This window comes from Stomoxys calcitrans, chromosome 5, assembly GCF_963082655.1.
Source record: "Stomoxys calcitrans chromosome 5, idStoCalc2.1, whole genome shotgun sequence".
NCBI lineage: Eukaryota > Metazoa > Arthropoda > Insecta > Diptera > Muscidae > Stomoxys > Stomoxys calcitrans.
The window spans coordinates 95,524,612-95,547,971 of NC_081556.1; the positions used below are offsets into that span (position 1 = coordinate 95,524,612).

The window sequence follows — 23,360 nt, forward strand, 5'->3', positions numbered from 1 at the left end:
CCTCGATTATATCGCGATGGTATGAGCTGCTCCCAACCTCAATCCATTCTCTCATCTCCTTAAATCTCATAGCCGCAGTTGCTGCCTCACATTTAATCTGTATGTCAATGGGTCGGATATCTAGAATAGTCTCCAGTGACCTAGTGTGCGTGGTATTCAACGCTCCGCCTATGCCAAGGCAACATGTTTTCTTAACCTGTTGTATGGTCCTTATGTTGCACTTTTTCTCCATAGCTGTCCACCAAACTACTGAGGCTTAAGTAAGTATTGGTCTAATCACGCTCCTGTAGAGCCAGTGGACTATCCTCGGATTCAGGCCCCATTTCGAGCCTACGGCCCGTCTTCATGGTGCCCAACATCTGTGAGTCTTCTCAGTATGCTCCTGAATGTGACACTTCCAAGTCAGTTTCCTGTCCAAGACCACCCCTAAGTATTTGACTTTGTCAATTATCGAAAGAGTTCTATTAAGGAAACGTAGTGCGTCAAATTGACCCACCTTCGTATTTCTCGTGAACAGGTAGATTTCGGTCCTTACTGGGTTAACATTGAGACCCCTGGGTCTAGCCCAGTCGTATGCCATATGCAAGACCCTTCGGCCCTTCTGCATAGCTGATTCGGATCCTTACCCCTTAGAAGTATTATAACATTGTCGGACGAGTTCGAATTCCGTAATAGGTTTTTTATGGTGGTCACCCATAGGAGTGGCGATAAAATACCCCCTGTTGCGTGCCTTGTGCCACTTTCTCCCTTATCTTTATGCCATGAGATCCAAAATTTATCTACCTGTTCCTTAGCATATGGTTTATCCATTCCCTAAGGACCCGGTCCATACGGTACTGGTCTAAGGATTGGATCATAATGTCGGTCCGCACGTTACTAATAGTCCTCTCGATGCCAATGCATACCGCCAGTGTGTACAACTTGGCATCGAATGATTGTTCCATTTTATGCACAACCTCGTGTAGGAAAGTCTCCACCGACGTAGGCATGCTGGTTGTATTTGAGCAGTTTGCTGGATGTCCTGCTCATGCGTTCCATGGTTTTGAGTAAGGCTTATAGTGTCGCATAACTTGCCTTGCTAGTATTGGGTATAAATACCACCGTAGCCTCCTGCCAGGCTTTCGGAGCATATGCAAGTCCCAGGAACGCTGTGAAAATACAGACCAGATAAAGCGCCAGATAGTCCGTCTCCTTCTGTAGTAAAGCAGAAATTATTCCACCAGGTCCGAGTGACTTAAATGGTTTAAAGCTCCTCAAGGCTTCCTTGACCATAAATTCTGTAATGATAAGCCTTCGCTCAATCCCATTATTCCAAGATTGCGGTGTCTCCGTGAGTCCCGTTGTATCCTGTGAAAAATGGATTTTCATCAAAAGCCTCAACATGCTGCTGCGTTGTCTCTGCTCTCACTCCCATGTCGTCTACTAAAGTTTCAGTTTGGACATGGGTTTTTGGAAGAAACTTTTTCATCTTGGCGGCGTCATTAACGCTATCGACCTGTTCGCAGAAAAACTTCCAGGAGGCACGTTTTGCGGCCCTGGTAATCTTATTGTATTCCTTGAGCTGTGTGTAATACAATAAAAATCTTATTGTATTCCTTGTGCTGTGTGTAATACACATACCAATATATTTCCGCTACGTTTTACTACGTGCTCTGTTATAAAGTCTGCGGACCTCTTTCCCAATGTGGCGAAACTCCCCGATCATCCAGGGTTTTTCTTGGGCTGATTTCCTTTCCCGAAGAGGACAATAATGACAACTTTCTTCGAAAGACTCCACTAATGCAGTCGTATTCCTGTTGACATTGTCGTCAATGTCTTCCAGGCTTGGACATCTAAATTATCTTGCCCAAGTCTTCTTCTGAGTAGTCTTCCAAATTTTGGCCAGTTGGTTTTCTACTTACTACGGAAGCTTTTCGAATTTGGTGGCCGTGCTTTTCTAAACCTATCGTAGCGATGGTCAGAGAAGAAGTGCTCCATCGAGACCCTGCAATCCTGAACCTCATTAGTTTTAGTTTTTCCGAACATATTATCACATCTAAAAGCTTCTCCCTAGTCATTTAACACAGGTAGCGGTGTTACCAATATTAAGTTTTATTAGGTCCTTAGTATTCAAGAATTCTGCCAGAGCTTGGCCCCGCTTATTGGTGTTGGTATTACCCCACGATATGTGATGAGAGTTCGCATAGCATCCTATTAGTACCTCGTTTCCTGTCTGTTTTGCTTTCCTCACCAACCGTTGTAGCTCCGACGTGGGTGGCGGTATCGGAGAGTCGAAAGGCAGATAAAGTGATGCCGGGTATGCTCCACCGTCTCCCTGTCTCACAACTGTTGCCTCCGACGTTGACAACTCTGGGAAAATATATAATTCAAAATTTTATGACAAAATAATGCAGGTCCTCAGCCGAGTACCAGAGTTAGCATAGAATAATTGGTAGTTGATATGGTTCAGTCCAGAAACTTTGCTCCGGGTCATGCATGGATCCAGAATCAAGGCAATATAAATGTTGCCCTTACTGATTGTCTCCATCAGAGCGTATGTAGCAGTCTTGCTCCGGTGGAAGTTTATCCGGATAACCTCAATCATTGAACCTCCAATAAATGGGCTTCTTGGGAGTGGGTGTTGATCTCATCGCCCGCGCCCTGCCTTTCGAATCGTTAAAAACATAAGTGAACTGTTTAATGTTGACGAATTAAATCAAAAAAATTGCTTCAAATTGCGTCATTATTAAAATGTGGACCCTTTCTAGTAAGGATAGTGAACCTTGTAAAGATAAACCTGAAATATATCGCAATTTTAGGTTTACCCTTTAGTAGAAACCTAAAAGCTATGCTTTGCAGCAGTTAATTGGCTTTGTCATATAGTGCGTATGAGCAACACAATTGAGCTATAGAACGTATACGCAACAATGGCCAACGGATGTATGGGCATGCGACAACGAAACCTTTGATATGATGTCAGTGGCTCTTCACTATTGTACAGACAGAGAAAAATTTGAGCCCAGCAGGGATCGTAGAATCTGTATGAAATAACAAATAACTGATACACGGGTTCTTTAAAAAAAAAGTTGAATTGTGGAATTATTTATGTTAACACACCTTTGGGTTTGTTTATATTTGTGTTTAGTTAATTTGCGAGGGGAATTATATTTCGACGTGCCAACCAACCAACCAACGGCGTGCTGTTTAGCAACACCACTTGTTAGTGAAGTTTTGACACAGCTGGATACCTTATAAATGTCGCCATCATTTGTAAAGGGATAACCCAGGATTCACTGAATAAGGTTAAGACATGCGATCAGCCGAAATATTGGGTTGCCCAAAAAGTAATTGCGGATTTTTTAAAAGAAAGTAAATGCATTTTTAATAAAACTTAGAATGAACTTTAATCAAATATACGTTTTTTACACTTTTTTTCTAAAGCAAGCTAAAAGTAGCAGCTGATAACTGACAGGAGAAAGAATGCAATTACAGAGTCACAAGCTGTGAAAAAATTTGTCAACGCCGACTATATGAAAAATCCGCAATTACTTTTTGGGCAACCCAATACTATTTTTTTCAACTTGTTCTCTTTTTACATTTATTCTTTGTTTACCTTTTTCGAAAGAAGAATATGCGACTGGGATGTGTTGAATGACCACAGCTTCTCTGATCATCGTTATATTAGTTTCAGCCCTGAGTAAAAATACTGAAGTAGTGTTCCCTCGGCTAAACAGAAGAATGGCGATATGGGATACATTTCGGCACGAATTCTGCACGTTCATCCCTTCTCGACCAGAAAAGGAAGTGGAAACTACGGAGGATATAGGCATAGTGGTCAAGCGGAAGGCCCTGACTCGCTTGCTTCAGCATGCCCTAGTGTCTAGCCAAGGGGCAAACAGCGACCGCCATGGTGGACCCCAGAGCTGTTTGGTCTAAGGAAGGACTGCAGAAAACTCTTCAACAGAGCAAATGCCACAAGAGCACCATACGATTGGAACATCTATAAGGCTGAGCTAAGAAAATATAAGGGCGAGCTTAGAAAGGCTCAGAACAAATCCTGGGCAGAATTCTGAAGTTCCACGGAGAATACATCTTAGGCCTCTAGGCTTAGAAACGTTCTGTCCTCGAGACATAAGTCTCTACGGTGGAGTATATTCAGAAGTCAGAGAATGTATGGACAATTTCTAGTGAGGAAACACTAGAATTTCTCGTTGATACACATTTCCCGAGAAATTCTCCAACGGACAACGTGGCGCCAGAAGAGGTTGTCACTGATATGCATTCGTCGGAGGCCATTAGGGAAATTGTGTCTGAGCCGAAAATCCTTTAGGCGATATGAAGTTTTGACTCCTTTAAGTCGCCAGGCCCTGATGATGTATCACTGTTTGAATTACAAGCTGTGTCTGATAGGCTGGTTGCCTGGCTTAATGAGATATACTCTGCTTGTATCAGAAGGTCGTATATAACTGTGGAGGACACGAAGATCATTTTTATTCCGAAAACCCTACCACACGAAGGCGAAAGATTTTCGGAGTTTCTAGGCATCAACTCTACCGTAAGAAAGTTTATTAATAACTTACTTACTAAAAGATGCATTGCGGTAGACTTGAGATCTGTGGATCTAAAAAGACGAGTCAGCAGAGGCACGCCTCAAGGAGGTGTACTGTCTCCTCTATTTTGGAATATAGCCATTAACAATATATTATTGTCTCTGGAAGGAAAAGGCGTAAAAGTGGTCGCGTATGCTGATGACATGGCAATTGCGGTTAGAAGAAAGTTTCCCAACACTCTAAAAGATATACTTCAGAAAGCTCTATGTGCTACAGCAAAGTAGGCTACCGAAAGTGGTGTAGGTATAAATCCGTGCAAGACAGAAGTAATTCTTTTCGGCAGGAGATACAAGTTGCTTACAGTGGCACCTGGCTCCTTGGGAGGAGAGAATGTTCCATTTACAGAAAGCGCAAAATACCTGGGTGTTTTGTTGGACAGGAAATTTAACTTCAAATCCAACATTTTGGAAAAGACAAGAAAGGCCACTCTTGACCTATACACCTACAAGAGAGCCATTGGCAAAAGTTGGGGATTTAGACCGTGTGTCATGCATTGGGTATATACTGCAGTTGTCAGACCTATTATGCTATATGATATTGTGGTCTGGTGGACGGCGCTTCAAAAATCCATCTACTGCTCAATACTTAGCCGGATCTAAAAGATGGCTTGTTTTGTGCATCACAGCCGCATTGAGGACGACACCATCTGATGGACTGAATTAAATACTTCATCTTATGCCTCTGAACATTGTGGCTACCCAAATTGCAGCACTTAATGCCGTGAGGTTAAGGGAGCTTTCTCATTGTTAATGTGGCGGTTACCGACACTGTGTTATACTTAATACAATGTTTCAGGCAGTGTGGATTACACCCTACCTGAGCCGCTTTATGATAAAAATTACTGTATTGCTATTAGGGAGACCACCGTAGCACAGAGGTTAGCATGTCCGCCTATGACGCTGAACGCCTGGGTTCGAATCAGCGGTGGTTTTCCCCTCCAAATGCTGGTGACAATTGTGAGGCACTATGCCATGTAAAAACTGCTCTCCAAAGAGGTGTCGCACTGCGGCACGCCGTTCGGACTCGGCTATAAAAAGGAGTTCCCTTATCATTGAGCTTAAACTTGAATCGGACTGCACTCATTGATATGTGAGAAGTTTGGCCCTGTTCCTTAGTGGAATGTTCATGGGCAAAATTTGCATTTTACTGTACTATTCCTAATAGAACCGATTGGAACTACGATATCCCTGGTGACAGAAGTTACATAGACTTCTATACTGATGGTTCCAAACTAAACAACCAGTTGGGGTTTGGGATGTACTCTAAAGATCTAGAACTGGTCATATCGAAAAGGTTGTCCGACCACTGCAGTGTGTATCAAGCAGAGATCCTTCCAATTAAGGAATTGTTGGAATGGCTAAGATATAATGTCATAACGACAATTGGCATTATTATCTTAGACAACCAGGCAGCCATTAAATCCCAGGAGAATGTATTGGGTTGCCCAAAAAGTAATTGCGGATTTTTCATATAGTCGGCGTTGACAAATTTTTTCACAGCTTGTGACTCTGTAATTGCATTCTTTCTTCTGTCAGTTATCAGCTGTTATTTTTAGCTTGCTTTAGAAAAAAGTGTAAGTTTTGGGCAACCACTATTTCTGAACACAAAAACCGCCCTTGACTGTCGCCGATTTCGCAACGAGATGGCTGAACAGTTTAAAATTCACCTGTTCTGGGTGCCGGGTCACAGAGATATACCAGGGAATTGTAAAGCGTGTAAGCTTGGGAGACTAGGAACTACCTTACACATTGCTGAAATTCGCGAGTATGCCTAGGAACTACCCTAGGCATACTCACAGAGACTAGCAACTACCCTATACATTACTGGAATCTGTGAGTATGCCTCTAGCGACATACAAGCTTAGTTTTCAGGATTAGGCCCGAAGGACAACGAGTGGTAGATGGTCACAAAGAGGGGGCTATGAGCATTCCAAAACTATGTGGCCTCATCTAGATTTGAAGAGGTCTACTGCTTTGCTGTCACTGGCAAGAACAGACGTCTGAGTCATTGTGTCCGTCATGACATGTCACTGTCTAATCGGAAAACATGCTGACAGACTGAAGGTTGCCAGCAACGACTTTTGCAGAAGCTGTGAGGACATCAAAGAAGAAGGGACCATAGAACACCTTCTGTATGTGTGTCTCGCTCTGGGAGTCAGAAGGAGTTCCACTTTAGTTTCTCATTTCTTTGAGAACCTGTCTGATTTAGCGAATGTGAAAATTCGCAGGTTAGGTTAGATTGAAAAGAGGGTGCAGATATTAATCCGCCCCAGGCCACTATGGACATACACCTAAGCCATTAATTGGCTTGTTGTGCGCTCTAAAAACTATAAAGTAACCTCCAAAAAGGAAAATTTCAAGTTAGGAATTCCGTGCTACTTAAGAAATCCTTAATTGTTTTCAATACCACTCCCCACGGAGGCCACTGTAGCGCAGAGGCTAGCATGTCCGTCTATGACGCTGAACGCTTGGGTTCGAATCCTGGCGAGACCATCGGAAAAAATTTTCAGCGGTGGTTTTCCCCTCCTAATGCTGGCAACATTTGTGAGGTACTATGCCATGTGAAACTTCTCTCTAAAGAGGTGTCGCACTGCGGCACGCCGTTCGGACTCGGCTATAAAACGGAGGCCTCTTATCATTGAGCTTAAACTTGAATCGGACTGCACTCATTGATATGTGAGAAGTTTGCCCCTGTTCCTTAGTGGAATGTTCATGTGCGAAATTTGCATTTACTCCCCTAAGTTGGTTCATGTCTGATATTGTGTCTCCACCTAAGTACCGGTATCGGTTGGACGCGAAAGCCGGACAAGGACAAAGGAAATGCACCAACGTCTCATCATCTTCCCCGCATGCCCTACACATGCTATCACTTGCCTTGAACATTCGCAAGTTGTTGGGCTTTTTAAAGCGATGTGGATGGATCAACGGTAGGAACTATAGAAGGCATCTTCCTTCTTCTGTTCCTGTGGCAGCACAATGGACGAAAACGTCTAAGTGAGTATGATGGCGGACTGCCACTTAAACCTAACCTAAACTAGCACTGTTCGCTTGTTTCTTTTGAAACTTTCCTTCGAATAACGAACGTAGTCTATGCAATAGGTTTATGTTTTTTGGAAAATTTCTAGTGTCCTTCCTCTTAGGGCGTAGTTATACCTACTTATAGCACAGTTTTACATGGTGACGTAAATGTCGAATGATTTCACTAAAATATTTTTCAGCCAAATACTTTTTTGTTTTACTAAAAATTGATTTACTTCTAATGTTCATGAAAAACAACATGTAGTGGATGATGATGAGGATAGTGATCATACGTACAGTGAACAGGTTGCCATTTTAAATGGCTGTATATGCGACATACTACATGTTTTTTCCTACGGTACACATATATACATATATAATGGTCTCAATAATAAATGAGATGCGATGACAACATAACATAAATATCTGTCTTATAGTAAATTCTAAAATCACCCCCTCTTAGTGGTATGTACGAGTATTTCTCTTACAATTTGAATCAAGGTCATGCATTATGGCAAACTTTATGTGAAAATTTTAGGATTTTTCTTTTTTTTTTTTGTATGGTCTGTAAAAACAGCAGCAGGAGAGTCAATTTAGAGAATATCACACCATAATAAAGAACACTCATCAACGGCAAACAACTTTTGCATAAAAAACAAGACAAGAAAAAACGAAAAGTATTTAAATATTCCAGAGCAAACACTTTTCATGGCGAATGCAAAAGAAAACAAAAATGTTTTGTGTGTGGGTGGTTGAATGGGTATGGGGTGTGGGACTTATATTTGTCAAGCGTTGTTGTTATTTTTATACCCTCCACCATAGGATGGGGATATACTAATTTCGTCATTCTGTTTGTAACTACCCGAAATATTAGTCTGAGACCCCATATCGTCGTGACATTTTATGTCGATCTAGCCATGTCCGTCCATCCGTCCGTCTGTCTGTCGAAAGCCGCTAACTTTCGAAGGAGTAAAGCTAGCCGATTGAAATTTTGCACAAATACTTCTTATTAGTGTAGGTCGGGATTGGGATTGCAAATGGGCCATATCGGTCCATGTTTTGATATAGCTGCCATATTAACCGATCTTGGGTCTTGACTTCTTGAGCCTCTAGAGGGCGCAATTTTTATCCGATTGGAATAAAATTTCGCACAACGTGTTTTGTTATGATATCCAACAACTGTACCAAGTATAATTCAAATCGGTCCATAACATGATATAGCTGGCATATAAACCGATCTTGGGTCTTGACTTCTTGAGTCTCTAGAGGGCGCAATTCTTATCCGGTTGGAATGAAATTTTGCACAACGTGGTTTGTTGTGATATCCAACAAGTGTGCTAAGTATGGTTCAAAACCTGATATAGCTGCCATATAAACTGATCTTGGGTCTTGACTTCTTGAGCCTCTAGAGGGCGCACTTGTAATCTGATTGGAATGAAATTTTACACAAAGTGTTTTGTTATGATATCCAACAACTGTGCTAAGTATGGTTCAAATCGGTCTATAATCTGATATAGCTGCCATATAAACCGATCTTGGGTCTTGACTTCTTAAGCCTCTAGAGGGCGCAGTTCTAATGCGATTGGAATGAAATTTTGCACGAAGTATTTTGTAATGATATCCAACAACTGTGCCAAGTATGGTACAAATAGGTCCATAACTTGATATAGCTGCCATATTAACCGATCTTGGGTATTGACTTCTTGAGCCTCTAGAGGGCGCAATTCGTAACCGATTAGAATGAAATTTTGCACGAAGTATGTTGTTATTATATCCAATAACTGTATCAAGTATGGTTCAAATCGGTCCATAACCTGATATAGCTGCCATATTAACCGATCTTGGGTCTTGACTTATTGAGCCTCTAGAGGGCGCAATTCTAATCCGATTGGAATAAAATTTCGCACAACGTGTTTTGTTATGATATCCAACAACTGTGCCAAGTATGGTTAAAATCGGCACAAAACCTGATATAGCTGCCATATTAACCGATCTTGGGTCTTGACTTCTTGAGCCTCTAGAGGGCGCAATTCTTATCCGATTGGAATAAAATTTCGCACAATGTATTTTGTTATGATATCCAATAACTGTGCTAAGTATGATTCAAATCGGTCCCTAACCTAATATAGCTGCCATATTAACCGATCTTGGGTCTTGACTTCTTGAGCCTCTAGAGTGCGCAATTCTTATCCGATTGGAATGAAATTTTGCACGAAGTATTTTGTTATAATATCCATCAACTGTGCCAAGTATGGTTCAAATCGGTCCATAACCTGATATAGCTGCCATATAAACCGATCTGGGATCTTGACTTCTTGAGCCTCTAGAGGGCGCAGTTCTAATCCAATTGGAATGAAATTTTACACAACGTGTTTTGTTATGATATCCAACAACTGTGTCAAGTATGGTTCAAATCGGTTCATAACCTGATATAGTTGTCATATAAACCGATCTGGGATCTTGACTTCTTGAGCCTGTAGAGGTCGCAATTATTATCCGATTGTGCTGAAATTTTGTACGACGGATCCTCTCATGACCATCAACATACGAGTTTATTATGGTCTGAATCGGTCTATTGCCTGATACAGCTCCCATATAAATCAATCTCTCTATTTTACTTCTTGAGCCCCTAAAGGGGGCAATTCTTGTCCGAATTGGCTGACATATCTTGATATCGCTCTAATAGCAGAGCAAATCTTTTCTTTTATCCTTTTTTGCCTAAGAAGAGATGCCGGGAAAAGAACTCGACAAATGCGATCCATGGTGGAGGGTATATAAGATTCGGCCCTGCCGAACTTGGCACGCTTTTACTTGTTTCTTCTTATTTTTAGCTTTATTTTGTTTGTTTTACGTTTTTTTTTTCAAAAATGTCACGCTGCTGCCTTTCTCACCGGCACAGCAAAGTTTTGAAAGTTCTGTTAAAAAGACTTTTCATCAAAATTTTGGAAATTATTTTCATAATTCATATTTTGTCCAAATGCTCTCTACCTCTAGCTCTCTAGGGATTTAAGAGCTAATGCGTATTTTTGTTTTAATAACTTAAATTCTCTACACAAGTGTAGCCACCATTTGTTGTCGCCATTTGGGGACCCATACCCGCTGACAGACAGACAGATGGACCAACAGACAGACGGATGGACCATGCATACTTACTCGCAAGATGAAGAGTATAAAAGGAAATGATATCAAACATATCAAAATAATGCCGATGTCGTTCATTTCGAATCTCTTCGCGCTTTGTCAGCCCGTGTCACGTCGAATTCAAATCAATTTTCAAAATTATTTCGTTATTTGTGTGCGTTGTTGTGATTTTTTCTAACGAGCGTTGGTGATGCAAAAGATGCTGCTTGTCCATTCCAAAAATGACACACAATATATTTGACGTATTTGTCCACTGGTGGCACAGAATTTTTGCACAATTTTTGGTTTTCGATTTTTTTTGGGTTTTGTTGGTTTTTCGTTTTCTTCTTGGATGTGGATGTGTATTTCAAAATTTAAATTAACTTCAACTACTTGCGCGAACCATTGACAATTTCAATTTTGTTTGTTGTTGATGTTATTATTATTTTTAATTTTTATTCTTGTTGTTGCTGTTGTCGTTGTGTTATATTTTGAGAAAATTTCATTTGAACACACAATCCCTATATGTATCAAACCAACATATTTGCTCTGGCTGTTTTGTTTCACGCGCTGATATATTTTTTTTTTTGGTTTTTTGACAAAACCCCAAAAAACAAAAAGAATTGTTATCACTTTTTTCAGAGCGTTCCGCGATGTTTTGTGCGTCTCGGTGTCTTTCTGGTTGAATACTGTAAAGTTTAATATAAAAGTCAACTGTATGTGCCTACAGATCCGCCCATCCAACAACCATCCATCCATGTGTATATCTTCTACATCTCTATATTAACAATCTATATAATCATTTTTATCAAGTACACTCAGCAAAACAGATGGCGACACATTCCATAGAGAGTGCTCCTTAATCCCAGAAAAGCACAGTGGGGACAGCTGAATGAATATACGGTCAGAGAAAAGTTAATACCAAATGTGCTCATTTCAATACCATATGGTATTGCCAGTAATCGCTAGTAACGCCATATGGTACAAAAACAATACCGGAAGGTGTGGATGCAGGATTCACTAATCGAAGGTTAGGTTACTTGCGAAAACATAAAGTGGATAGGCCCCATGAACATCATTAAGGATGTCAAGCTGCCGATTGAAAGTGTCATCAAATAGGAGAAAGCTTAAACAAAGATGAACCTTGAAGTCGAATGCGAGGCACTGCTGTCATCGGCACAGTCTTGGATTGACGGAACCCTAGTATTGCCATCTGGAAAATCATGTTACACGCATGGATCAAAGCTAGAGGACAGAGTGGGCCTGAGGGTTAAGATTGAGAACCCAGGGACTGAGATCTGTTTTAGACTGCCTGACCATAATACGGACCTGAAGGCGGAGATGCGGTCACTCACGGAATGCGTGAAGTGGTGTGGTGCTAACGCGAGGACGTCGAGTGTGAACATCTTTACCGACAGTAAAATTGCCATAAGGGCAATAAGAACCAGGACGGTAAGGTCACGAACAGTTTGGTGGACTGCTATAGAGAAAAAGTGCAACATAAGGACCTTGCAACAGGTTCAGAGAACACGCCCACTAGGGCACTGGAGACTGTTCTAGATATCCGACCCATTGACATACAGGTTAAGTGACAGGCAGCCACTGGGGCTATGAGACTTACGGCGATGGGAGCTTGGATTGAGGATGGGAGCAGCTCATACCATCGCGGTATAATCGGACGACGATAGGAAACCTGGAAGGAAGGGAAGAGGTTTACGATCCGATATCTGAGATGAACCTTGAGATCGAGTGCGATCCATTGCTGCCAGCGGCACAGTCTTGGAATGGCGGAACACTAGTATCTAGCTATCTGGAAGATCATGTTACACGGATGGATCAAAGCTAGAGGACCAATTGGGCCTTGGGGTCTACATTGAGAACCCAGGGACTGAAATCTGTCTTAGACTGCCTGACCATAATACGGTCCTGCAGGCGGAGATCCGGGCGATTACGGAATGCGTGAAGTGGTGTGGTGGACGTCGAGTGTGAACATCTTTACCAACAGTAGAATTGCCATAAGGGCAATAACAAGGACAGGTCACGGACAGTCTTGCGGTGTAAGATGGAGATTAACGCCTTCTCTGATGATGGCAAAATCCGCTTCGTTTGGGTGCCGGGCCATAGCGGAGTAAGGGGAAATGAAAGGGCAGACGATTTGGCGGTGAAGGCCAGAGGACTGCCGTTAATAAACTTGGTAAACCTGAAGCCTTTTAGGTGGACGCAGTCCGAGTTACGGGAGTGGGCTACGAATGCGCATGCAACATTGTGGAACAGCGAAACGGTCGGTAGGACGGCGAAAATCCTATGGGGGGATCCAGATCGTGAGAAAAAGAGGCTATTACTGAAAGGAAGCAAGAAGGAGGTCAGTATAACTATTGGTATCATAACGGTATCACTTATTTAAAATCGGTGCGGCAAGTGATAGCATGTATGCGGGGAAGAGTTGGGGGTTAAGACCGCATGTCATGCATTGGGTATATACTGCAGTTGTCAGACCTTTAATGCTATATGGTGTTGTGGTCTGGTGGACGGCACTTCAAAAATTCACATATTGCTCAATACTTAACCAAATCCAAAGGATGGATTTTTTGGGCACCACAGCCGCCCTGAGGACGACACCATCTGACATGGGGCGGATTACCATCCGTATCCTCTTTTCAACCTAACCTACTTTACATGGCGTTGATAGAACATGACTCCCATTCGCCGAACTTGGAATAGCGTTCTAAGTGCCTCCATCTTCTGCACTCTTTTTAAAACCTCAGACACCAAGTTTCGAGATGTTTTTCATCACTTGATCTTTCCATCGGATTCTTGGTCGTCCCTGTTTGAGTGATCGCCTTCTAAAGACTTCTTTGCTAGGCCTTCTTTCTTCATTACGACAACAAGACAGATTGCCACAAATCCAAATCATGCATAAAAATTAAAATTTATTCACAAATGCCTTCGCAAACTGCAAAAGGCATTTTTAAATAAATTGAAATTTTCCACATGATCTCGCTAACGCCTCAGCTCTAAACAAATTTCAAAGAGATATCTCTAGACGATCTCACACGGCATATTTTTTACTAGTTTTTTTCGATTTTCTCCCACTGTGCATCGTCACCCAGTTGGGGGTTCATATGACGCCTTTATTCTCCATCAGTGCAATCCCCAGCGAAGGAGTTAATCTCCTTCTTATAGTCCAACACTGTTCGTGACCTTTCCGTCCTGGCTGTTATTGCCCTTATGGCCTGTTGACTGTCCGTAAAGATGTTCACACTCGACGTCCTCACGTTAACACCACATGGCTCTCCTCCTAGCCTTGTTACTCTCGGGATGCACAATAACACAGTTACGTCGCCAAATGTAATTGAGGTCCTGTCATCCCTTCTGTTAGGGTTCCAACGTGACTTAACAGTAGACCACAGCTGGCCTAAACCGGTACCTGAGTTACATTGCTCCAAGTGTTTCAGCCGCAAATTCCGCTTATGTTCGCTGACTGCAAATGCAAATTTGCCTCTTCCTCTCGGCAACTAGCACATTAGGGTGGGTGTCAGATCACTGAAGCGGCGATTGGTGGACTATATGAAGCCGACCCAATCGTCTTTCTTCTGATTGATAAACGTCCGGCGCTCAGAGGTTATGAAGTCGGGTGGTCGGTCGATGGTGAGAATTACGGGGAGCGCATCTGATCCCAAAGAAATTACCGCTTGTTAGGATACATTACTCAGGAGATCAGGGGACGCAATGGAAATATCTGATGCACTTCCTTTTAATTCTAGTGTAGGCATCCTCATTCACCATGCATAAAGTGGAGCCTTCAATCTCGGCACTACCGGACTTGACTGTTATCCCCATAATTCCATGTAGAGGTCACTATAATCCCTCACCTCTACTCCCTGAGTGATCCTTATGTAGCACATTTTATCCGTAACAACTGTGCAGTCTGCAGGTGTTGGTCAGCTTTGTCTTCTGGATCGCTGCAACCAACAATTTCTTCCGACTTCATAAAATCTACCATCTCATCGATATCGTCTCGGAGGCTGTTGCAGTTTAATAGCAAGAATGATTCACTTCACGGCAATATTGGGGCTGTGTGCTGCTGTTGCGTATATTACCTCAAGGGAGTGGTCGGAGGTCTCATAAAGAACGATTACGAGGACGCAGAAGGCGACGACGACGCATGACATAGCAGATTCAGTGCGACTATACTCCGGTAGTGACATAAGGCCAGAGCAAGATCGGAAATTCACCCATTACATCCACTGGTTACACCTCACCGACACCGACCGAAGATGGAGGTGGTTCCAGATGTAGAACATCTGCACACATTGCTCTTCTATTTGTCCTTTCTGTTGTTGTTGTTGTTATTTTCATGTGTAGGTCGTGATCCTCGTCAAGCTCCTGTAGGTGAGCAATCTCGTTGTGGATCTCGAAAAGACCGATCACCGCTGGAACAGGGCCATTGCCCATTGGTTATTTAAAGGCGCCAATAACTCGCTTTGCCATATCGAGCATCATAGGAACTCAGTATTAGTGCAAGAGCCGGCGCCTCTCTGCCTCTCACTGAGACTCTTCGCACGATACAGCTGATTATCCGCGAATGCCGTTGCAGCTACTCCGTATGGAGCATTCAACTATCTGCAATCTGTGGACGCCAGGTAACTCGCAGCTAAGCTTCTCGTGACAGCAATGAACACCACACAAGTAGGAGTTCAATGTTCCAGCCTGTGTGGTGCTCTTAACTATCCCGTGCCGTGTCCTTTCTATTTTTTATAAGCATAACCAGTCCTTTATAAAATGTGATTATTTGAAATTTAAATCAAACCAAAGGCTTCATAAATCGATAATCGTTATTTTTTTCAATCTGGCAACAGCATCGATGGAAGTATCTGAAGTAATCGTTATCGAATGGTACAGCTGATCGACTTTTGATCTCTATTTTGCCGGTTCATTGCCAGTAAACAATTTTTTCATTTTATTGTCTGCAAAGTTATTATTTTTACAGAAATAAAAGAATAAATGCATTTTTTCCATTGCAATGTGTTATGAAATAGGACCAAACCTAAAACTTATATGCAACGTAAGTGGAATAAGCATTTATTAGCGCATACCCGTGCCAGCTCTCACAACTTACGAAAGACACATATAAAGGCAATCCCATGGCAGCCTTCATGGGCAAGGACTGCCGCCTCAGTGTACAACACACTGCTACAACAACAATAACAACAATATATGGAAGGCCATTTAGAGTGTTTTGCTTTGTTTGAAGTTGAATTATAAGCCGTATGGAAGGTTTCTAATGTCGGTCCTACTCAAGCTTCCCGCTGAGTTTTATAAATGTCCCCAAATTTGAGGCAAAGCTTTGTTTTTATGTTTTTAGTACCCTTTTATAATTATTTATTATTTTCTTTTAAAACTTTCAGATATTGAAAAGCAGTACCGAGCAAAACTGTAAGGGACAGCGTTTTGAAATAACACAGCTCTTAAAAACGCTTAACGCCAGCGAAAAGGTAATAACTCATTTTACGAATTATTTGTAATGAATTCTAATTGGTTTTTTTTTTTCAACAACAAGTAGTTCTTGGTAGCCAGATATTTCTGTAAATTACCTTGGAACATTGGAAGCCTGTACATTTTAAGTCAATTGCATGAGCTACGCATTCTAACAGCCAGTGAATACATTTTAAGGTAATTAATATGTGACATGGTCAATTTATAATATTTTACAGAGAATGGGTTCACTCTGAATTGCATGCAATTTTGTATTTAGACAGCGGCTTTGACTGGCAAACACACATTTCAAGTACATTTTTGACTTCTTGAAAACTCAGAAGACGCATTACTTATCATATTTTTAAGAATTTTTTGAAATTTGAGGTCTATGTAGGTATCCGCATCGGTGGACTGTAGTTAATTTGATATTTACTAATCAACTGATATCCATCAGTGAGATCTTCTTTGGAAGGACAGTAATTTCATAATATATAATTTGCAATTAGATGTACATTACATATGTACATGCATTTAGGCAAATATAAATTTACTAACCTTCTTAGATAGGCAGACCAGAATTTATTATTTCAGCGCTTCTAAGAACTATGGCAGAATCCTTAATTCATTTATGGATCACTTCCATTAGGAGATAGCGACACTTCTCGATGACACAACAATATTTTGTCTAAGAAGAAACTGCTATTTCCGCACTAGCAATCCAGATTGCGTATAGGCAACCACCGTTCAGAAAAGACTGGTTTGATCTTTATGATCTTGAGCGAAAGATTAAGGTCAATAAAGACTTTCAAACAACATTAATGAGGAAACGGTAGCGATAACCATCTAGCGACTGAAGTGTCTTAAGTTAACTTAACGAACTTAATCAAATCCCCCACCATCAAGTGTCCCAAATTACTTGGTGTCACATTTGACTGCTCTTACACATTCTCCCCACATGCCAGAGCAATGTGTAAAGTCAAAAGTAGAAATAAGGTCCTCAAGTTACTTGCCGGCAGCACTTGGGGTGCAGACAAAGAAACCTTGTTAACCACGTACAAAGCAATTGGCCGATCTGTGTTAAGTTATGCAGCGCCTGACAGATCTGAATATTATTCCACGTGCAGCGCCATGTGGTCTCATGTGGTCGTCAACTTTGTGACACGCAGTGGAATAATATTCAGATCTGTCAGAATGCCACCCTCCGAACTGCGACGAGCTGTCTCCTCAATTCTCGTCGTAGTTCGGAGGGTGGCATTCTGACAGATCTGAATATTATTCCTCTGCGTGTCACAAAGTTGACGACAACATGAGACCACATGGCGCTGCATAACTTAACACAGATCGGCCAATTGCTTTGTACGTGGTTAACAAGGTTTCTCTGTCTGCACGCCAAGTGCTGCCGGCAAGTAACTTGAGGACCTTATTTCTACTTTTGACTTTACACATTGCTCTGGCATGTGGGGAGAATGTATAAGAGCTGTCAAATGTGACACCAAGTAATTTGCTACACTTGATGGTCGGGGATTTGATTAAGTTCGATAAGTTAACTTAAGACACTTCAGTCGCTAGATGGTTATCGCTCCATCTCCATCAGGAGACAAAGATACTACCAGTACGAAGATATACCTATATGCTGTCTTAGCAATACCCTTTTGGTTGTTATCGCAAAGACCATCCAAAACATAATCTTGTGGGTAGATATCCATCGCCCAGAAGCTTTAAGGTAGATTTACATGATCTAGAGCGTGAGGTTCAGCGCTACAAGAGAGAACCTCTAGATCAAGCGGCATATCAACCGAGTCTAGACAACATTCATGCAGACACTGTAGCAGATGCGGTAAATAGCTACCGGGTGAATGCAGTCCTGGGAGAACGACCGCCTCTCATTGCACCTGAAGAAATTGACCTCCCCCGACAAATCAGAGAAGTTCTGGCTCAATTACGTTACGGCAGATGCAGTCGCCTCAACTCCAACAGAGTAAGGATTGATGCCGACGTGCAAGATGTATGTCACGATTGTGACCAGGGACTGTACGATACACGCCAGCTGTTTAACTGCCTAGCCAGACCCACTCGAGTTAGACCCAGATACCTTTGGATGCACTCCATCTTTGTCGCAGAGTTCCTAAATCTTGACACTCAACAGAATCAAGCAGACGGCATGGTTTAGCTGTGAGCACCACACAAGCTGGAACATTGAGGTCCGATCTGTGTGATGTTCATTGCTTTCACGAGAAGCTTAGCTGCGAGCGCCTACAGGTTGCGGGTACTGAAACGCTCCATCCAGAGTACCTGTAACTGCAGTCGCGGACAATCAACGGTATTGAGTGGAGAGTCTCAGTGAGAAGTTGGGTGGCACCGGCTCTTGCACAAATACAGAGTGCCAACGATGCTCGATATGACAAGGCGCTTTTTGGCGCCTTTTAATAATCAATGGCCACCCTGTTCCCGCGGCGATCGGTCCTTTGGACCGGAACGAGCTTGTTTACCTACAAGATCGTGGTGATGAAAATGTGGTTAAAACGCCAACAAAAACAAGCAGACAAAGGACTGCTACACGACAACAACAACAATCCCATGGCAGTTGTACGTACCGGATTGAACCGATGGACTTCTTCATCGGCAAGGGCAAATGCAATTTTTGCCATGAACATTCAATTAGGGAACAGGAGCAAACGCAGATCAATGAGTGCTGTCTGATTCAAGTTTAAGCTCAATAATAAGGGGCGTCCTTTTTATAGCCGAAAGTACGTCATAAATGTCGCCAGCATTTGGAGGGGATAACCACCGCAGAAAAATTTCTTCTAATGTTCACGTCAGGATTCGAACCCAGGCGTTCAGCGTCATGGCCGGACATGCTAACCTCTGCGCTACGGTGGCCTCAACACCGTGGACGAAGTAATAAAAATCATCTGCAGCGGCAAGTTGTCCAAGCCGCTGGTCCTTAACGGAATTTCTACACTGATGCTGAAGATTCTGAACGTTTTGGGAGTCGAGTATCTGACCAATGTTCTCAAGCTATAACTGAGCACTCCCATAATGTCCCATATTCCGCAAATGGGCTGCTGAAGCTCGCAAAGGACTTGAGCTAGGTAGAATCTTGCAAACCTAGTTTCCAGAGAAGTCAGGTTGAATCTTCATGATCTAGAGCGAAATGTTTATCTCTATAAAAGGAAACCTCTAGTTAAAAAGGTGTATCAAGTGGGTTGGTAGTACAAAGGGTCGTGGTTTTGATTTCATCCAGAACCTTTGGTCTGTTGTGACTAACACTATTTATCTAACCCTCTGTTTTACATAGCCGCCATAGAATCTCAATTTTTTTTTTTTAATTTCATAACTTTCGGTTCTATTCGATTTAAATTTCAAATTGCTCCAAATTCAAATTGCCCGCAAATTTGCGGGGGAAAACTTCTCACATATAAATGATTGATTTTCTCGTCGATCTCCTGTAAGTGAGCAAGTTCGTTCCGATACAGAAGACCGTTCGCCGCGAGAACTGCGTGGTCATTGTTTATTTAAAGGCGCCAATAACCTGTCTTGCCATTTCAAGCGCCATAGGCACTCAGTATTTGTGCAAGAGCTGGTGCCGTCCGGCTTCCCACTGATGCTCTCCGCCCGATACCGCTAATTGTCCGCGACTGCAGTTGCAGCTACTGTGGACGCAACCGGTAGTTCGCAGCTAAGCATCCCGTGATGGGAATGAACACCACACATATCGGACTTCCAAGTTCTAGCCTGTGTGATGCTCACAGCTATCCCGCGCCGGGATCAATGAATGCTGTCCAATTCAAGTTTTTAGCTCAATGATAAGGGACATCCTTTTTATAGCCGAGTTCGAACGACATGCCGCAGTGCGACACCTCTTAGTGGAGAAGTTTTTACATGGCTGCCATACCAAATGGTACAGTCCGATATATCTCATCTTCGATACTCACCTCCACATGAACAAAAAAGAATCTATTCAAAGTTTAACCTCAATATTTCCCTTTTTAAAGAATGTATCGTGATTGAAACCGACAGACGGATGGACATGGCTCCATTCGTTCGGACTTAACCGCAATTTCGATAGAATATTTCGAGGTGTTACAAACTAAACGAAGATTGTATGACCTCCATTCCGCCAACAACGGATAATGATGACATCCAATGGTGTTGGGTATAAAAACAGTAACATTTTTAAGTGCCTGGAGTCGAAGTCCAGTTAAAATTTTGTCTCCCGGAGTCGAACCAATATTGCTCGCCTATGCAGCCTTATGTATAACCACACTTAACAAACTAAACGAAGATTGTATGACCTCCATTCCGCCAACAACGGATAATGATGACATCCAATGGTGTTGGGTATAAAAACAGTAACATTTTTAAGTGCCTGGAGTCGAATTCCAGTTAAAATTTTGTCTCCCGGAGTCGAACCAATATTGCTCGCCTATGCAGCCTTATGTATAACCACACTTAACCTGATAAACTTATAACACTTATGACCTTTGTAACCAGACAATATATTTCTTGTATATTTTTTTCAGTTGCGATGACAGTGAGGAGGTCCAACTTATCCTTAATGACTTTCTGGAGTCCCAATACGATTTGATAACTAATCTTTTCGTTAATTCCACCATGGGTAAGTACTCTTCATATGCGGCATAAGTAAACTTTTCTTCATTTCGCATTTTATTTTAAAGACTCTGGAAATTCGATCCGTATAAATGTCATTTTGGATGAATGTTTGGAGAATTTATTCAAGGATCTTGTTGCCAAGCCAGAACTTAATGATATGGCATATTTAAAGCATATCCATGAAACAACCACAGGTTAGTAGATAAGTTGTAACTGGTTTTAACACTTTAAATTATTTGCTATATTTTTAGGAGAAATCCTAGTAAAAATTATACATAAACATTTAGGTATAATTTTGAAATTACAACAAAGCACTGCTACTGCAGCCTTTTCAAATTTTTCCTCATGGATAAATGAAGGTGTGGATGAATTAAAGTTTCCCAAAGATCTATATGAGAAGGTAAACTCCTTCAATCGTATTTGTTGAAAATTGTTTTCTTAGTAATATTTTCCCACAGCTTTTACAAGGCAATATCGAAGACTCACTACATTATCTCTTGAAACAGTCTTCGAGCGAGGCCTTCAGAGATTGGAAGTATTTTTTGATTATGTTGCAAACAATTTGTAGCGGTAATGCCGAAAAATCTGGGCCTATTATAAGAAGTAAGTTTATTGCCTAAACTTACGATTTGCTTTATTTATTTAACAAAATATTTTTAGAGTATTTAAACACGCGTATAAAACACTGCGCTTCGGTTCCCTGCAAACGTATGATGCTGCATATACTTTTGACAGCACGAGCTGCTAGTGCTACCACCATGGATATAGCAAAAAATTTAAACAATTATGGCGATTGGTATAAAAATAATATTGGTGAAATGAAATTCTTCTTAAAGGCCGAGGAATTTCAAAATATTCTGGATTTGTTAAATCAGAGCTTGGCATATGAAGCAGAAGTTGATTATTTGGAGGTAAGTTCATATTTTGGTAACTATTTTCTAGCACACCTACATATAATTTGATAAAAATTTCCCAAAAAGATACATGCCGCCATAGCCATTTCACCGCCCATATTATGTGGTAAGTTAGTGCAAGCCTATAAGAGTAAATGTAAGCAACGCTTACAGCAAATCAAAAAGGGCTACAAAGCCATTGATGTTAATGAGAGTATAGTTATAGAGGATAGTAATTGATATGAATTTACAAATTTATACACAGAATATACAAACATTTATAAGCCTTAAACCATCTTAAAACTATGGAACATTTATAATATTTGATATTATAAAAAATTTCTTATAATTTCTGAGCTCTTGTACCGCCTGCCAAAGGTTTATAGCGTTCGTCCCAAAGCGTAACACCATCACAAGCACAAATTTTTTTGAAATTTTGTAAAATTCCCGCAGAACGTGCTATAATGCCACAAGCAATTCTGCAAACAAAGTAAATGGTAATAAAAAGAAAAACAATTGACTAGAGTTATTAAGCAAACCTTTCACCCGAATTCCCATCAATTTTACTCTGTTCATTTCCTCCTTTGCCAAAATCATCTGGCTGTTGAGTTATGACCACGGAACGGCCTATAATCTCATAAACTTCAAGAAGAGAGTCCATAAAACGAAATGTTGCTCGACCACTGTCATCGGCCCGTATATTTCCCAAATCACCAGCATGCCTGTGTTGAGCATCATCTTCTGGTGAGCCATGTGGCGAGCCACGAGGATTATAGTGTTCTCCCACCGAAGCAGAGCCTGCTGAAACATCGCCACTTTCGTGTATATGGATGCCATGTAGTCCAGGGGTTAGACCATCCACTACACCATCAACTACAAGGCCTGGTTTATCAGTGCGTATTGCTGTAAATCGCACTACTCCCTGTATGGGGCATCGATCTACATCACTTCCTGTTGTATTTATAATAGAGACAGCCGATTGACCACCAAATCCAGCCAAAACCGCTTTTCGGCCAGTTTGCTCTATTTTGTCCTGAAGTTTATACCATGGCTCCTTTGTATGCACAATTATTCTTCCTTGTTTGTTGTCAATTTCCAGTTGGCCTGCGCCTTTGAGAGCTTTACTCACTTCCTTTTCCCATTGTTCTCCCTTCATTTGAACAGCAAACTCTACCTTTGTAGAAAAGAATTTCTCATATATAACTGGAATCATTGAGAGAAATTCCCTGGGGAATTTTAGTTTTTCTTCCTTACCTTTATTTCACCCATTTTGTTGGTTAGTGGAATTGTTTAATTTATTCCCAGTAACAAATATTCTAGAAATTCTCCGGCTAAAGATCAAAACAATTCTATGAAACAGCTGTGTTTCCAAAACAGCTGGATTTTGCATTTGCGTTGCGTTAACGCACCTAAATGAAATCGATTATACGCTTATCTTAATAGGGCGCTTACATGCTATGATTTGTTGTATATGGATCTGAAGTAACTTTTAACCGAAATTAGTTTTAGAATTTTTGTCCATAAAGCTTAGTACGGACTTCTTTCACAACGAGAATTCCTATTAAATCTTTCATCGGCAAGGGCTGCCGCCTCAATGTACATGTTCGTCATGGGAGAGGCACATCCCGGAGTGCCTTCTCCAAACGCTT

At 41.5% G+C, this 23,360-nt stretch overlaps 2 protein-coding genes across 2 annotated transcripts; one reads left to right on the plus strand and one right to left on the minus strand.

Moving 5' to 3' along the window:
- Positions 1-15,670: 15,670 nt before the first annotated feature.
- LOC106089622 (uncharacterized) lies at positions 15,671-22,003 on the plus strand. Its single transcript, XM_013255533.2, has 9 exons — positions 15,671-15,791; positions 16,135-16,221; positions 16,290-16,399; positions 20,728-20,822; positions 20,884-21,012; positions 21,070-21,218; positions 21,277-21,421; positions 21,479-21,729; positions 21,799-22,003. Exons 1-9 carry the CDS (start codon positions 15,750-15,752, stop codon positions 21,949-21,951), a joined length of 1,161 nt encoding a protein of 386 aa, XP_013110987.2. The 5' UTR covers positions 15,671-15,749; the 3' UTR covers positions 21,952-22,003.
- Positions 21,436-23,052, minus strand: LOC106089632 (copper chaperone for superoxide dismutase). The gene is made up of 3 exons (XM_013255545.2): positions 22,966-23,052; positions 22,251-22,885; positions 21,436-22,190 (listed from the first exon to the last, which is right to left on the minus strand). Exons 1-3 carry the CDS (start codon positions 22,978-22,980, stop codon positions 22,055-22,057), a joined length of 786 nt encoding a protein of 261 aa, XP_013110999.2. The 5' UTR covers positions 22,981-23,052; the 3' UTR covers positions 21,436-22,054.
- Positions 23,053-23,360: the final 308 nt, after the last annotated feature.

What these genes read in the sequence shown, in the direction of transcription:
- LOC106089632 (XM_013255545.2), bottom strand. An exon ending in GATGGGAATTCGGGTGAAAG is followed by an intron (nt 22,191 to 22,250) that starts GTTTGCTTAATA and finishes CTTTGTTTGCAG; the next exon opens with AATTGCTTGTGGCATTATAG.
- LOC106089622 (XM_013255533.2), top strand. Translation starts at nt 15,750, where the DNA reads ATGTGTTATGAAATAGGACCAAACCTAAAACTTATATGCAAC. An exon ending in ATCTGGGCCTATTATAAGAA is followed by an intron (nt 21,422 to 21,478) that starts GTAAGTTTATTG and finishes AAATATTTTTAG; the next exon opens with AGTATTTAAACACGCGTATA. An exon ending in CAGAAGTTGATTATTTGGAG is followed by an intron (nt 21,730 to 21,798) that starts GTAAGTTCATAT and finishes TTTCCCAAAAAG; the next exon opens with ATACATGCCGCCATAGCCAT.